This window comes from Magnolia sinica, chromosome 1 (genome assembly GCF_029962835.1).
Source record: "Magnolia sinica isolate HGM2019 chromosome 1, MsV1, whole genome shotgun sequence".
Lineage (NCBI taxonomy): Eukaryota > Viridiplantae > Streptophyta > Magnoliopsida > Magnoliales > Magnoliaceae > Magnolia > Magnolia sinica.
Genome location: NC_080573.1, coordinates 2,062,862 through 2,075,809, shown reverse-complemented (window position 1 = coordinate 2,075,809; position 12,948 = coordinate 2,062,862). Strand labels below are relative to the sequence as shown.

Genomic DNA, 12,948 nt, shown 5'->3' with positions numbered 1-12,948 from the left:
AGTAATGTTTAGGAGAGGAAATTCACTTGGAAGTCACAACCGGTAAGCTTTGTAATTGAAAAGTGAGTTGCATGAAAGTCACTTATAGGTGGTGTTTAGGAGAGAAAATTCACTTGGAAGCCATAACTTGTAAGTTTTGCAATTGAAAAGTGAATTACATGAAAGTCATTTACAAGTGGTGTTTCGGAGGGGAAATTCATTTGGAAGTCACAAGCTGTAAGTTTTGTAATTGAAAAGCGGGTTACATGAAAGTCAATTACAGGTAGTGTCCAGGAGAGGAAATTCACTTGAAAGTCACAACTTGTAAGTTTTGAAATTGAAAAGTAAGTTGCATGAAAGTCACTTACAAGTGGTGTTTAAGAGAGGAAATTCACTTGGAAGTCACAACTTGTAAATCATTTGCATATAGGGTTATCAAAGGGTCTGTCCAAGCCTGGCCTACAAAGTAGAAGATTGGTCCAAGCCTAACCTAGGCCAATACTAATTGGTGTGTATGATTAATGCTATTAAATTGCTACTAAATGAACATTACATTGCAATTTAAATGCATGGAAAATTGTTCGGTGAGCGCTTAGAATTAAGAGGGAAAGTCAGATGGTTAAAATTGCCCCATCAGTTAAAATTTCTAATTATGCTCAATCTGCAACTGGTCACCAATTTAGACAAGTAAGATTTCCATAGTGGCATGTGTATGTTTGAAGAGTGACCACCATTTTTTAAATGGTGAAAAACTATGTAGCTAGGTTTGTAAATAATGTCTCAAATGGGTGAAGATTTGGAGTCTTTTGGAAGCATGAATTTGGTGATAATAGGTTATAATAATAAAATGCTTGCATTTGACAAGGTTTATAAATTCCATTTACCGCTGATTCATTCATTTTGATATAATTGGGAGGAGGCACGATTTCAGCCCCAATTGCCATGGATCATGTGGTGGCATTAGGCATGAAAATCACATGAATTTGACTTTAAGAATGGTGGGCCCATGACGATGTTTAAGTGAAATCTACTTCAATTCCTAAGTGTGTCATCCCATTTTATATGTAGGACCCAAAAATTAACCCAATGTTTGATTAAGGTGAGCTATACGCAGGGAAACAATTAGTAGAGGGATGCCCAGCTTATTTTGTCAAGACCAAAAATCAAGCTCAACCGTGATTTAAGTAAGCCATACGAAGGAAAATAGTTTGGAGGATGAGCATCGCCTCATAAATAGATTCCAATCGTGTGGTCCACCTAAATCACTAACATGACTGATATTGTGCCCCATAGCTAAAATGGAGTGACACACCGAGACATTAAGGTGGATCTAACGTAAACATTGCAGACGGCCACATGTGAGAATTTGTAGAATACCTTTGATTAGGAGTATTGATGGTTTAGGTTAGAGCTAGTTGAGCTCTAACAGGCCCCCACTACCTTCACCACCAATGAATATAAATGAATATGCTTTTGTTAATGCTTTAAAATGGATGACATTAGGTGGTATGTTAAATTTTAACCACCGCTTTTATTAATGCTTTAAAATGGATGATATTATATAAAGAAAAGCCAATTCTAGATGCGGGATTAAGTAACATTGAATTATATTAGATGGAATTAACATCATTATTACACAATGATTATGCCCATAAATACTTGTGATATTTTGACTATCCACTCCCATACTTGAATCAAATTCTTCCTTCGATAAAAATACTACTTTACATGAAATCAATATTTGGTGGACTTTGAAATTCTAATCAATATTCAGTGGACAAGATTTCATAGACACCAGTCACCTATATTTACATGCAACTGAAGTGTCACATGTAGAGGGCTTATATGGATGAACAGAGTGGATGAAATACACGCATCAACGTGGCCCCAATAGATGTAGTGAATTTCTAAATTCACCATAAACACTATGGAATTCACCATAAATATTCCTCCTGTATCTTGGTTTGGGAGTGGAAGGTCAAATACTAAAATTAATCTAATCATTCTCATCAAATCAAACAAGGTATAAAGTTTATATTATACCAAATGTAATTTCACATTCTTAATCCCATGTTCCGAATAGGCGACAAATAAAGTAGATCCAAATCTCAGGTGGACTGCACCACAGGAAACAGTAGTAATTGAATGGCCACCTTAAAAACATCTTGGGTAGAGGTGTACACGAGTTGAGCCGAGCCGAGCCGAGCTTTGCCCAGCTCGTGCTCGACTCAGACAGCCCGAGTCTCAGCTCATGCTTGAGGCGACTTGACCTTTGAGTTTGGAACAGCGGTTCATGCTCGGCTCGGCAAGCAGCTCAATCCAGTTCGAGCTGAGTTTTCGCCGAGAAAAGTGAAGAGAGTAGAGGAGATGACTCACCCAAAGAGAGGAGATCATCCTGACAGAAGTTGGAAAAAGGGATTTGGCCGGGCGATGGAGAATGGACGGCTGATTTAGGTTAGGGTAGGGCGATTAGGGTGATTTGGACGAAGAAATAGGTTAGGGCTAGGTTGCTGCTTGCTGGGTAAGGTATGATGAAATGAGGGTTTTTTATTTAAAATCCTTATATATTCACTTAAACTCGATTCGATTCGAGTCGAGTCGAGCTCAATACCAAGTCGAGCTAGGTCCAGCTCGGACTCAACTCGAAGCTCCCAAAAAAGGGCTTGGCTCAGTTTGCACAGCATTTCAATCCGACCCGAGCCGAGCTTTTTCCAGCCGAGTCTAGTGAGTTACCGAGCGTAAGTCTGTTCATGTACAGCTCTAATCCTGCTGGCTACAAAAGTTTTGGATCAAGCGGATATTTGTGTTTTCCTTATGCTCAGGTACGTGACCTTGTTCCACAGGTTGGATGGCAAGTCAACATTACTGTCCGCAAGAAGTTTTTAATGGTGTGTTCAATCATCACTATTTCCTTGCGTGTGGACCATCTGAGACTTGGATCCACTTATTTTTTGGGATCAGGCCATAAAATGAGCTGGCGAAATGGATGGACCGAGTGGATTTAAAACAAATAAATCACGGTGGGCCCCACATTGAGCTCGGTAGTTGCACAAGTGGGTAGTACCATACAACCGGTTGTAGGAGTTCGGTATTCGGTTGCGGTTATGCTCCATCAACAATCGGGTCACTAAACAGACGGTCTGGATCTCTGTACAACCGTCGCAAATGTAAGGTGGATGATTCACTACCGTTTTCTACGTTATGGTTTATCAGACCAACGGTCTGGATCACGAACTCATGGGCCCCACTCGTACAAACTAAAACCCCAGTATACCATCCTCCGTCGACGATCGTATTATAATCTCTCCAAGTTGGAGCAAAGGGGGAAGAAATCAGGGTTTTTCTTATTCCCAACGAACGAAGGAGAAACCCTAGGAGTCCGAAAATACAGCCATGGCGAAGAATAGGAACAAGAAGGATAACAAAAAGGGCGCCGATTCGATGGAGATCTCCACACATACTACTGATGCAAATCCTCCTCAAGGTAACGACTCGTCCTTGACTCAGATCATTCAAGTTTACAACGACCAGAGTCCGTGTCGACTCGGCCGATTTTTTCTTTTACTGTATGAATTCTATTCTTCCGAGATTTCGAGTGGATTTGTGTCAACTCGGTGAATTAGATCTCTGTATGTATTCCTTCCAAGCCATATAATTGCAATTTGGAATCTGTGGACTGTTTGGTTGCCAATTAATTATTATTGTTGCTTATCAAGATTGTTTTAATCCTTACCGAAATAGAAATATGATCTCTAATGCGTAATTCGATTGACTAAAATGAGATTGAACTCGTTTTTAGTTGGGCAACCAAACAGGCCCTAACTGTTTGTTCGGATGCTTGTTTGAACTGGACTGAAATTCATTTAGTTCGTGATAGAGGAAATGACCGAAGTGGGGTGGAACCATTTTAATTCACAACCCTTGGTTTTAAGTAGTGGTTGCGGAGTGCGACTCTAATTGAATCCTAATCGTTCCTGGGATCTATAATCCGCCCGTAATCATTCCCAGGACCTGTAATCGGACCTTAATCGTTCCCGGGCCCTGTAATCGGGCTGTAGAAGTTCCCGGGACCTGTAATTGGGTTGTAATCGTTCCTGGGATCTGTAATCCCACTCTAGTCACTCCCGGGACCTATAATTACTCCCAAGACCTGTAATTGGACCGCAATCATTTCTGGGGCCTGTTTTGGACTGAAACTGAGATGATCCACATGATATTGAGTTGTGTTGGACGATTTTTCAAACCATGTTTGCAATGGCACCAAACCTCTAATTGCAGTTTTGTGCATTTCAAGTACCTTCTTTGGCATTCGCATTTACAGTCTTGGCTCCAAATTACAATCTACATTGTTTAGAAGTTGGAGATGAAAGAAAAGTAAATGCATTTGAAGGCTTTCTCCTTTCCGTAAATACGATACTAAGAAATACTATAAACTTTGCATAAATTTCACAATTCAAAGAGGTAGATTTTTTAGGGTTTTCTCACTCTACAAGGGCATATTTTATCCCAAACCTCACTTTTAAAAAAGTAAAATAAAATTCCAATCTCCACTCATCAACTCTATCCATACCTATGGTCTTAGGGGTCTTTACAAAGACCAAAGTCAAAAGATAAAGATTCAAAGAGATCTTACGGGAATGCACTTTACTAATTTTATATTTAGATCATGCCCTAAATCTCGACATGTAAATTTCAAATCCAAATAGGAAAATATCAACTACTGAAAGATTTAAAATTTAAAAGTTCTTCCCAACATATCCTGAATATGGTCTGTGTTACATCCAGTCTACAATGAAGGGGGTCCATTCTGGACACTTGCGTGATCCACCCGGGCCATCCGATTGGACTGGTAGACCACACAAACCAATTGGATCATTGACTCTTGCTCAACTATGTCATCCATTCTATGTTGAATTTGCAGATGTAGATCTGTACCTTTGAATTTCTATGGGATCTCATACAATATCCATTCCTGTTTAACTGTTTGGTATGCTGTTATAGACATTTTCCTAAGCTTTGACTGTATATGCAGCGATGGATACGTCAGAAGTAGCAGATTCAAACCCAGCTCTTGGAGTTATGAGCAGGTTGGCGCTTCTAATCCTGAGATTATTGTTTGTATTGTTTGGTGTTCTATAGATTGAACAAGAGTGTAAATTTGTAGCAAACCAAGTTTCTTTCACTATTTTTTTAATAAATTAATCAAAATATTTAGAAAACCGACCCGACTTAGTTGGGATAAGGGATGGCGATGAATCAAAATGTGGGGAAAAAAAAAACGCAAAGGAAAATGCCAACCATTTTCTAACATTTTTTTAAACCTGTCTTTTGAGAACTCCATGTCGTGTCTACATCATCTTTAATCCAATAGGGTATGTTTGGATCAGCTAGAGAATTGAATTGTAATAATTAGCTCAATGAAGTAGGGGCATCCTCAGCCCTAATTAAAGTATGTTAAATGGTTTGGCTGTTTCATGCATGGCAGACCAACTGGATTTGCTTGCCTTTGGGCCGTGCATGTAAATAGTTGTGGTTGGGGTCAATACTGGGTGGGACCATTTTGGCATATGAGTGGTTTTAGTGTGAACCTCTCGCATGGCCGGTCCCAGGAGCCTGGTTAAAAGAAGGTTGATGTATGTGGGTTAGCTGATTGTAAGTTTTTTGCCAATCTACCATTTAAAGCCAACTCCAAATTGCTCTGAGAAAGGCTATGATTTTGGTGATGGTGGTGAGTTCGGTGAAGTGGAAATGACCGAACTGTAGTGACCTCAGTATTTTTGCACTTAGAGAGTTGGGTCCAAGTTGTGCTATGTTACTTTCTAATTGAACTTGAAAGGGATTTTACTGCAATTTGGTGGCTAACTCCCCATTATGAATACTAGCAAAAGCCATTGATTAAACTGAATGGTCAGAATTCAATTTGGTGGTGCATCCAAACACAGCTTAAAACAAAGTTCAAAATCATTAACAATCAAGAAAGTGTTGTCGACTCCATTTTCGAGTTAATCTTACAATCCACCTACAAATGTTATCGATTGGATTCAAATCAAATCAAGAATCATTTTCCATGTGATTAAAATAGGAGGTTGGATTCAAACAGTAAATTGTAATATTCCAAAGAGGTTTGCTGGCCCCATGCGCACTGCAGCCACAGGTGCCATCTGAGGAGACATTTTAAACCGTGTATCGTTGTGGCCCCTACCATAAACGCAATCTGCCCTGAAATACTGGTCAACAATCCGGTAGGTCAGACATTGCGCTCTAAAGAAAAGCTTGCAAGTTTTTACTTCCACCATGTTTTCATACATGTGGCCTACCTCAACTTTGGCCTGAGATCTCTGGGCAGATCGTCTAAACAGTCAGCCCCACCTGATACATGAATCCGATGTCATCCCATTTGGTCCGAAAGCTTTTACCATTAAAAAAAAATTGTCCTACATCATTCAATGTTGCCATGTGGGACCACAAGCGAATGTGTATTTTGACATCCCAGACAATGATATGATGTTCTCTTTTTCTTTTTTCCTTTGATAGAAGACAATGATATAATGTGCATAGTATGAAACCCTGCACTTTTTTGATGTGTATTTCTCCTTTTACTGTACACTTTTGAAGCAGAAAGATGAAGAAGACAGCAGCACAGACAAGAAGATCGAAGAACATTAGGAAGCAGAAGGCCATCGAGAAAGCCATATCTAAAAGTGAAAAGTCAGAGGAGAAGATTTCAAAGGGCAAAAGCAAGGTGTCGAGAATCCAGTCCGCAAAGTCCTTGTATGACTAAGGAAAAATTATTATTCTCGGCTGCAGCAGCTTGTGAATGGAGAGAAAAGGTAGAGGCAGCACGCGGTTTGTAATTTCAGTGGCAGTTTTGTTCAGCTTGTTTGTTTGCATTTGCTGATTAGTTGCATTTAAAAATTTTAAATATCTGTCGGTGATTTGGTAATCTTTCATCGGCGCTGTTTACTCATGTGCTTGACTCTTCTACGTGGACGGATGCATCATGGCTTTCGCTGTCCTCCGAGGTATCCTGTTGGGTTGGACTTTGGCGAGCCACTGAAAGTTGGAACTTCATCTTTTGGGGGACAGTCATGTGGAATGGCCTCACATCTCTCGATTTGATTTGGGACGAATGCCCTGTATTCTGACCCGTCCATCAAGTGGACCCCATGAAGTGTCGGAAACGACTTTGAGCTCACGCCACCGATACAATCTTGACTGCGTGCTTCGGTGATCTGTATAGTGAATGTTAACTATCGCCCATACACGTTTGGAGGCTAGATTGAATGTTGACCGTTGATACATTTTTTTCATTTGTAGCTGGTTATTGGGTAGCCCAGTTTGCTGGGTCAGGCATATGGGAAATTTTAGGTGGGTGGGGCATTCATTAGTGTGGCTAACTGTAGAGAAAGGGATATATTAGCTTGAAAAACGAGGGTACTATTTATTTTCAGAAAGAGGAAATGCACAATGTAATTGGTTTTTCAGACTTTTAGTGTGGACCCCACCATTTTCTTTGATCCAAACCGTTTTTTGTTGGACCCCATTGTAATGTGGAAGATCTGAAGGGCTTGCTTACAACTCTTGAAAAAGGGTGTCGGTGCGTGGGCGAACTCATTGTGTCTGGGTTTGCCCCCATGTAGGCCATGGTTAGGCCTTGATTATTATGGATCTAGCTCGGGTCAAGGTCGTCGGTCATTTTGTCGTCGGGTCAGTTCAGTCTGGGACCCGACCATGGTAAACCCGAATGTTCTTTCGTATGTATATTGCATCCTACCGACATGGAGAAATTACACGAGAGGCTCCTTGGGCTTGATTCGACCCAAGATCCGAACGGGTCTTGGGTCTAGTATTACTAGGTCTAGGATGTCCTGAGCCTCAGCCATCATAAGCCCGGCCCATTTATCCATGTTTTTGTCTCTTGGGCACCTTTCTAGTTGAATCTAGGAAAAAAAAATCGAAATGCTGTCATATATATGTTGGGCCCACATTGAAATTAAGTGCTATTTGATTTTATTTGGAAATGTTGAGGAGGCAAGTGATGATACACAATCTTATCCTACACACCGAATTGTCATGTGGACTACAAACTGCGCTTATTATCTGATGCCTTCTTAATCTTGAAAAAAAAAGAGATTTTTTTTTTAAAAAAAATGTAGGGCCCACCTTGATGATTTGTAGTATATCCAAGCCGTCCATCTGTTTTTCCAGCCCATTTTAAGAACTTGGTCCCAAAAATTAAGCTAATCCAAATCTCAGGTGGAGCAGAATTCCTCACATGACAGTGGTGATTGAGTGCTCACTATTAAAAACTTCCTAGGGCCCAACATAATTCTTATTTGCCATCCAATACGTTCATAGATGGAGGGTAGATGCAAAGATTGGCTTGATCCAAAACTTTTGTGGCCTGCATGTGGATGTTGTATTCAGAACGGAATTTACTCATGGCTTCAAGGGGTTATCTCTTTGGAGGGCTTTTGCACTAGTATATTTGAAAGGGTGTTATGTTTGACGAGACTCACCACTAGCCAATTGATTAGACCTTATAGAAATGTTAGGAGAGAGGATCCAAAGATGCCGTACCCTACCATGACTATTTGATTTGTGTTAAGAGATTTAAGGTGAGGAACGCGATTACAAATAGGGAAGGTGTTAGGCACCCCACTTTACCCATACAAACGTATAGTCTTTACTTTGTAGGATTAAACTATCTTTGATGATTAGTTTTGATTCATATACTTTAATAATGCAATGGCATGTAGTGTATTGCTAAATGCAAATCAACACAAGTTTCTCATGGGCATAATCTGAATATATCGACAAGTTGCAGAGCATATGTTTATACTAATTGGATGCATGAATGTTTATATATATGATGCAATGTGTATGATATAATAACCATCTGATCAGGATTTTTGATGGGTAGGATTTGATTATATCGGCAAGCATCAGAGCATATGTTCGGATTGATTAGGTGTGGAATGCAATTTAATATAGAGTTGATGACTTTGTCAAGAAAGGGGTTGAGAATGGTGTAGATGTTGTATAATGCTAATGCATGGGGATTTGATGAAATTGCTTCGAATTTGGACAGTTGGATGAACGGTATTATCATAAGAATTACATCGAGTGTCTTGTATTGGAACTTGGCTGGCTTGATCAGTTAGGATTAGGGCCAGACTAAGGTTAGGCTCTCTTCCTCGCTATCACTCTTCTTGGTGGAGGGATGAGACAGCTAAGATAACTAAGGGAAGCTTAAGGGGTTTTTTGAAGGAAAAAATGTTTGAAATGAGAAGGGACCGTGGTTATTTATATCTCTAAGTCTAGTTTTCTAGAGATTTTAAACAAGTTTGGGGTTAAGAAGGGCTTGGATGGATGATATTCTAGATCACTATGTGGCATAATCTAGATGGCTAGATTGCTTGGCAAAAAAATAATTTTAAGTTCAAATGAGGGACAAAAAAGTAATTTTCCACCTTGACGCATTTATACAAGGTGTTTGCAAGGTATTTGCCATATGTTCTAGAACACCACGTGACATATAAGGGGAGGTCTGGCGCTCGTGGGGATCTCCCTGCCGAAGCAAGGTGTTTGCCATACGTCCTACCCAAGGCACAAGTTTCTCCTTGTCTTGGCGGGTGGTCTTACATATGGAGGGATCTCTGACTGCTTTGATGTTCACTTATCGTCTTAGCTGTGAATTTCTTTTGGGTTTATGAATTTGGACTTTTAAGCTTAGTCTTGAGCTTGTTTGAGGCTTTGGGTTGACTAAGTGAGTTGGCTGAATTCTAGGTCATCAAGTTAATTCAAAATAATTCAATGAGTTGACACTGTGACCTAACTTAATTGAACCTGGTTTCAAAAGTCACGATCTTTAGGCCAAGGTTTAGAGTTTGAATTAGGGTTTGAACTGAGGTTCGGATTTATCCATTCATCGGGACAGTAGAATTTTATCAGCTTTATCAGCCTGTCTACGCCACAAAAAGTTTTTAATGATCATACACCACCGTTTCCACTGGTGTGGCCCATCTGTGATCCACTTATGTATTGGGATCACGTCGTAAAATGAGGTAGAGAAACGGATGAACTCAAAAGACCCGAGCATACTGCAAGAATCGTATGCTTCCCAGGGAATGATATGATCCATGAGCGGTCAAAGTGCACCCAGCCTTGCAAGTGGGGCTATGTATCGGCGTTCCAGACCGTTGATCTGTTCCTTCCAATTGTGGATAGGGATTCTTCTGAAATACCCACGACGGAATCTAGTCCCTTCATTGGTGCTATGTGGACAATGGACATACGCTTTAAATAAAACACAATGGAAACGGATTGCATGTCAGCAGGGGCACATAGATATCTCTGTGCCCGGGGCTGTGTGGGATCCACAGAGATGTCGTTGTCAAATCCATTCGGTCCATCCGTTTTGAAAGTCCACAATAGGATATGATAATAAAAATCAGGCAGATCCGAAAACTCAGGTGGCCCACACCAACAAAACAATGGGAAAAGCAACGTCCACCGTTGAAACCTTCTTCGAGCTGACCATAATGTTTATATGCCATCCAAACCGTTTATAGAATTACTAACACTCAGATAAAATATAGGAGCAGATATCATCCTGAAACAAAGGCCCACATGAGTTTTGGATTTACCTGATTTTTATAATTCTGTCTTGTCGTGGCCTTTTAAAACCAGATGGACGGAGTGGATTTGCCATGGACATCTCTATGGGTTCCACACAGCTCTGGGCACAGAGATATCTGTGTGCCCGGGTCACAGGCAATCCACTCTCAAACACAATCATCCACGTTCAACAGGTTGGACGGATACGATCGTCTTCCATCAAATCAATGTCCTGAATCACCGAAGCATGGAACCAAAGCCGAGTGTGATATGCACTTGTCCTCGGGCGAAGGATCATGCGCAAAGAGAATACTCCGGCAGTGGGAAAGATGATACACGGGCGCCTACAAATTGCACCCTCGATATAAAAGCAATTCAAATTAAGGTGTCCAAACTATGGGTCCCAGCCTACATGTATCATCATACTCGAAATTAGCATATGCGATTATCCAAATAATAAATTGGTGGAAAAATATTGGACGGTTGAAAATGAAAGTTGTCCAACGGTCCTATTTCAACAAGCACTTGTCCACAAATCAGAAGTTAGGATTGTTCAATGAATCTGATTTCCGAACTTTGGCTTAGAAATAGACAGTTACACGATTTAGTTGGTTTAATTTTATCTTTTTTTTCTCCACGTGTACCATTTTTGAGTGCCTGCATATCAAACGTCATACACAGCCAGAGCATCGAATAACTCCCCACGCATAACAGCATAAGATAAGAGACATAAAGCCAGCGAATACAATGAAGGGCAAGGTGACGTTGGATTAATAATTATTTTCTGAAAAGAGGTTTGATCGATGTAAGACGTGGATTGTCTGCTACAGCCGAGCTCAGGAATTTCCTGCCGTTGAAGCTAAGTGGGGCCCACCGTGATGTTTTCGAGAAATCTACAACGTCTATCCGTTTTTTAAGATCATATTAGAACATGAGAGAAAAAATGAGACTAATGTAAAAGTCAAATGAGCTACATGACAGGAAACAGTGGGGAGGGAAATGCCTACCGTTGAAACTTTCTACGGGTCCACCTTGATGTTTATGTGCCATCCAAAGCGTTCATAAGATCTTTCCAACTGGGATGAACTAAAAACACAAAAAATTAGCATGACGTAAAACTTCTGTGGCCTCGGGAATGTTTCAACGGTGGGAATTCAATTTCCACTGTTTCCCTTTCGTGTGGTCCATTAGAGTTTTTAATCAACCTCATTTTTAATTCTGTACGTCAATATTATCTGGAAAAACGGATTGAACGGTTGGATTTCTCGTAAACATCACGATGGACCCTACCTAGCTTCTGACCGGGGGAACTTACCAGCTGTGGTCCGAATACATCCCGACGTATTATAGAAATAAACGTCTGGATTTTAGCCGTTGGATTTAGGCCTTTTGAATGATACAAAACGTTTATTTGATAGGGGAAAAAAATAATCTCAAGTGGAATATTGCAGGTCTTTGATTGAATGAAGGTTACAGTGGCTGTTCATGTTCAAAGTAAAAGGACCAACATATCAAATGGTTGAAATAATCATAGCGGGAACTTTTAATTGTTGTCTTTCCACCGTACAAAGTGAGAATTGTAATATCAACGGCTTGGATCATTGAAAGATGACCCGGATTGTTTTTTCTCCACCATACAAAGTCCTGACGTACCGTATGGGAATACGTTGGGATGTGTTCGGGGGAACTTCTAAGAAAGGGTACATGCACGATAGGACGAATGATTTGATACTCTGGCAGCTTATGGGGTTTGACACGGAGGACTCAGTAACATTAAGTTGCAGTCCCAAAATCAGATTGGTTGAGTAATCCTAACCATTCATTTATGGAGACTTATTTTGACTGAATATGTCCATTGGATATTCTTCATTTTGACCGTCCAATAAATGGTCCACCAATCTGATAGCTCCATAATCAAATAAGCATAATTTTTAGTTCATGATACATCCAAGCGGGGACCCACAACTTGGAAAATTTAATTGAATTAGTTGTATTAGACGTGTGCAATTTTTATGTACCTGCGTATCATCCATCACACTCTGCCAGAGCATCTGAGTTTTTCTTTGATCGAAGCTTTTATATATTGGACCCCACCGTAATCTAGAATATCTAAAGGGTCTACTCACAAATATAGAGAAAGGGTGTCTGTGGGCCCACCACACTCGGTCTTCATGTTTGGCCCACCATGGGCTAGGCTTGGGCCTAGATTCCTATGCTATTGTTTGACGCGTTTCGATGCACGAAATATTGTGAAATTTCACGATACTTGGTGCAATCAAACGCAGGCCCGAGTAGCAACCGTTCTATGCTCTGGTCAAGGTCATTTGTGCTTTGGTCGTTGGGTCAGGT

The 12,948-nt window shown here is 40.4% G+C and overlaps 1 protein-coding gene and 1 non-coding gene across 3 annotated transcripts; both read left to right on the top strand.

Moving 5' to 3' along the window:
* The first annotated feature begins 3,126 nt into the window (after positions 1 to 3,126).
* LOC131236405 (uncharacterized) lies at positions 3,127 to 6,946 on the top strand. Of its 2 annotated transcripts, none has more exons than XM_058233531.1 (3): positions 3,127 to 3,463; positions 5,012 to 5,066; positions 6,595 to 6,946. In XM_058233531.1, exons 1-3 carry the CDS (start codon positions 3,373 to 3,375, stop codon positions 6,758 to 6,760), a joined length of 312 nt encoding a protein of 103 aa, XP_058089514.1. In that variant the 5' UTR covers positions 3,127 to 3,372; the 3' UTR covers positions 6,761 to 6,946. The 2 variants fall into 2 exon arrangements, with proteins under 2 accessions (XP_058089514.1, XP_058089518.1); XM_058233535.1 differs by having other exon boundaries at positions 3,254 to 3,463; positions 6,598 to 6,946.
* Positions 6,947 to 8,006: 1,060 nt separating this feature from the next.
* LOC131223541 (small nucleolar RNA R16) lies at positions 8,007 to 8,090 on the top strand. Its single transcript, XR_009160524.1, has one exon. It is a non-coding gene; the product is annotated as a small nucleolar RNA R16 (small nucleolar RNA).
* Positions 8,091 to 12,948: the final 4,858 nt, after the last annotated feature.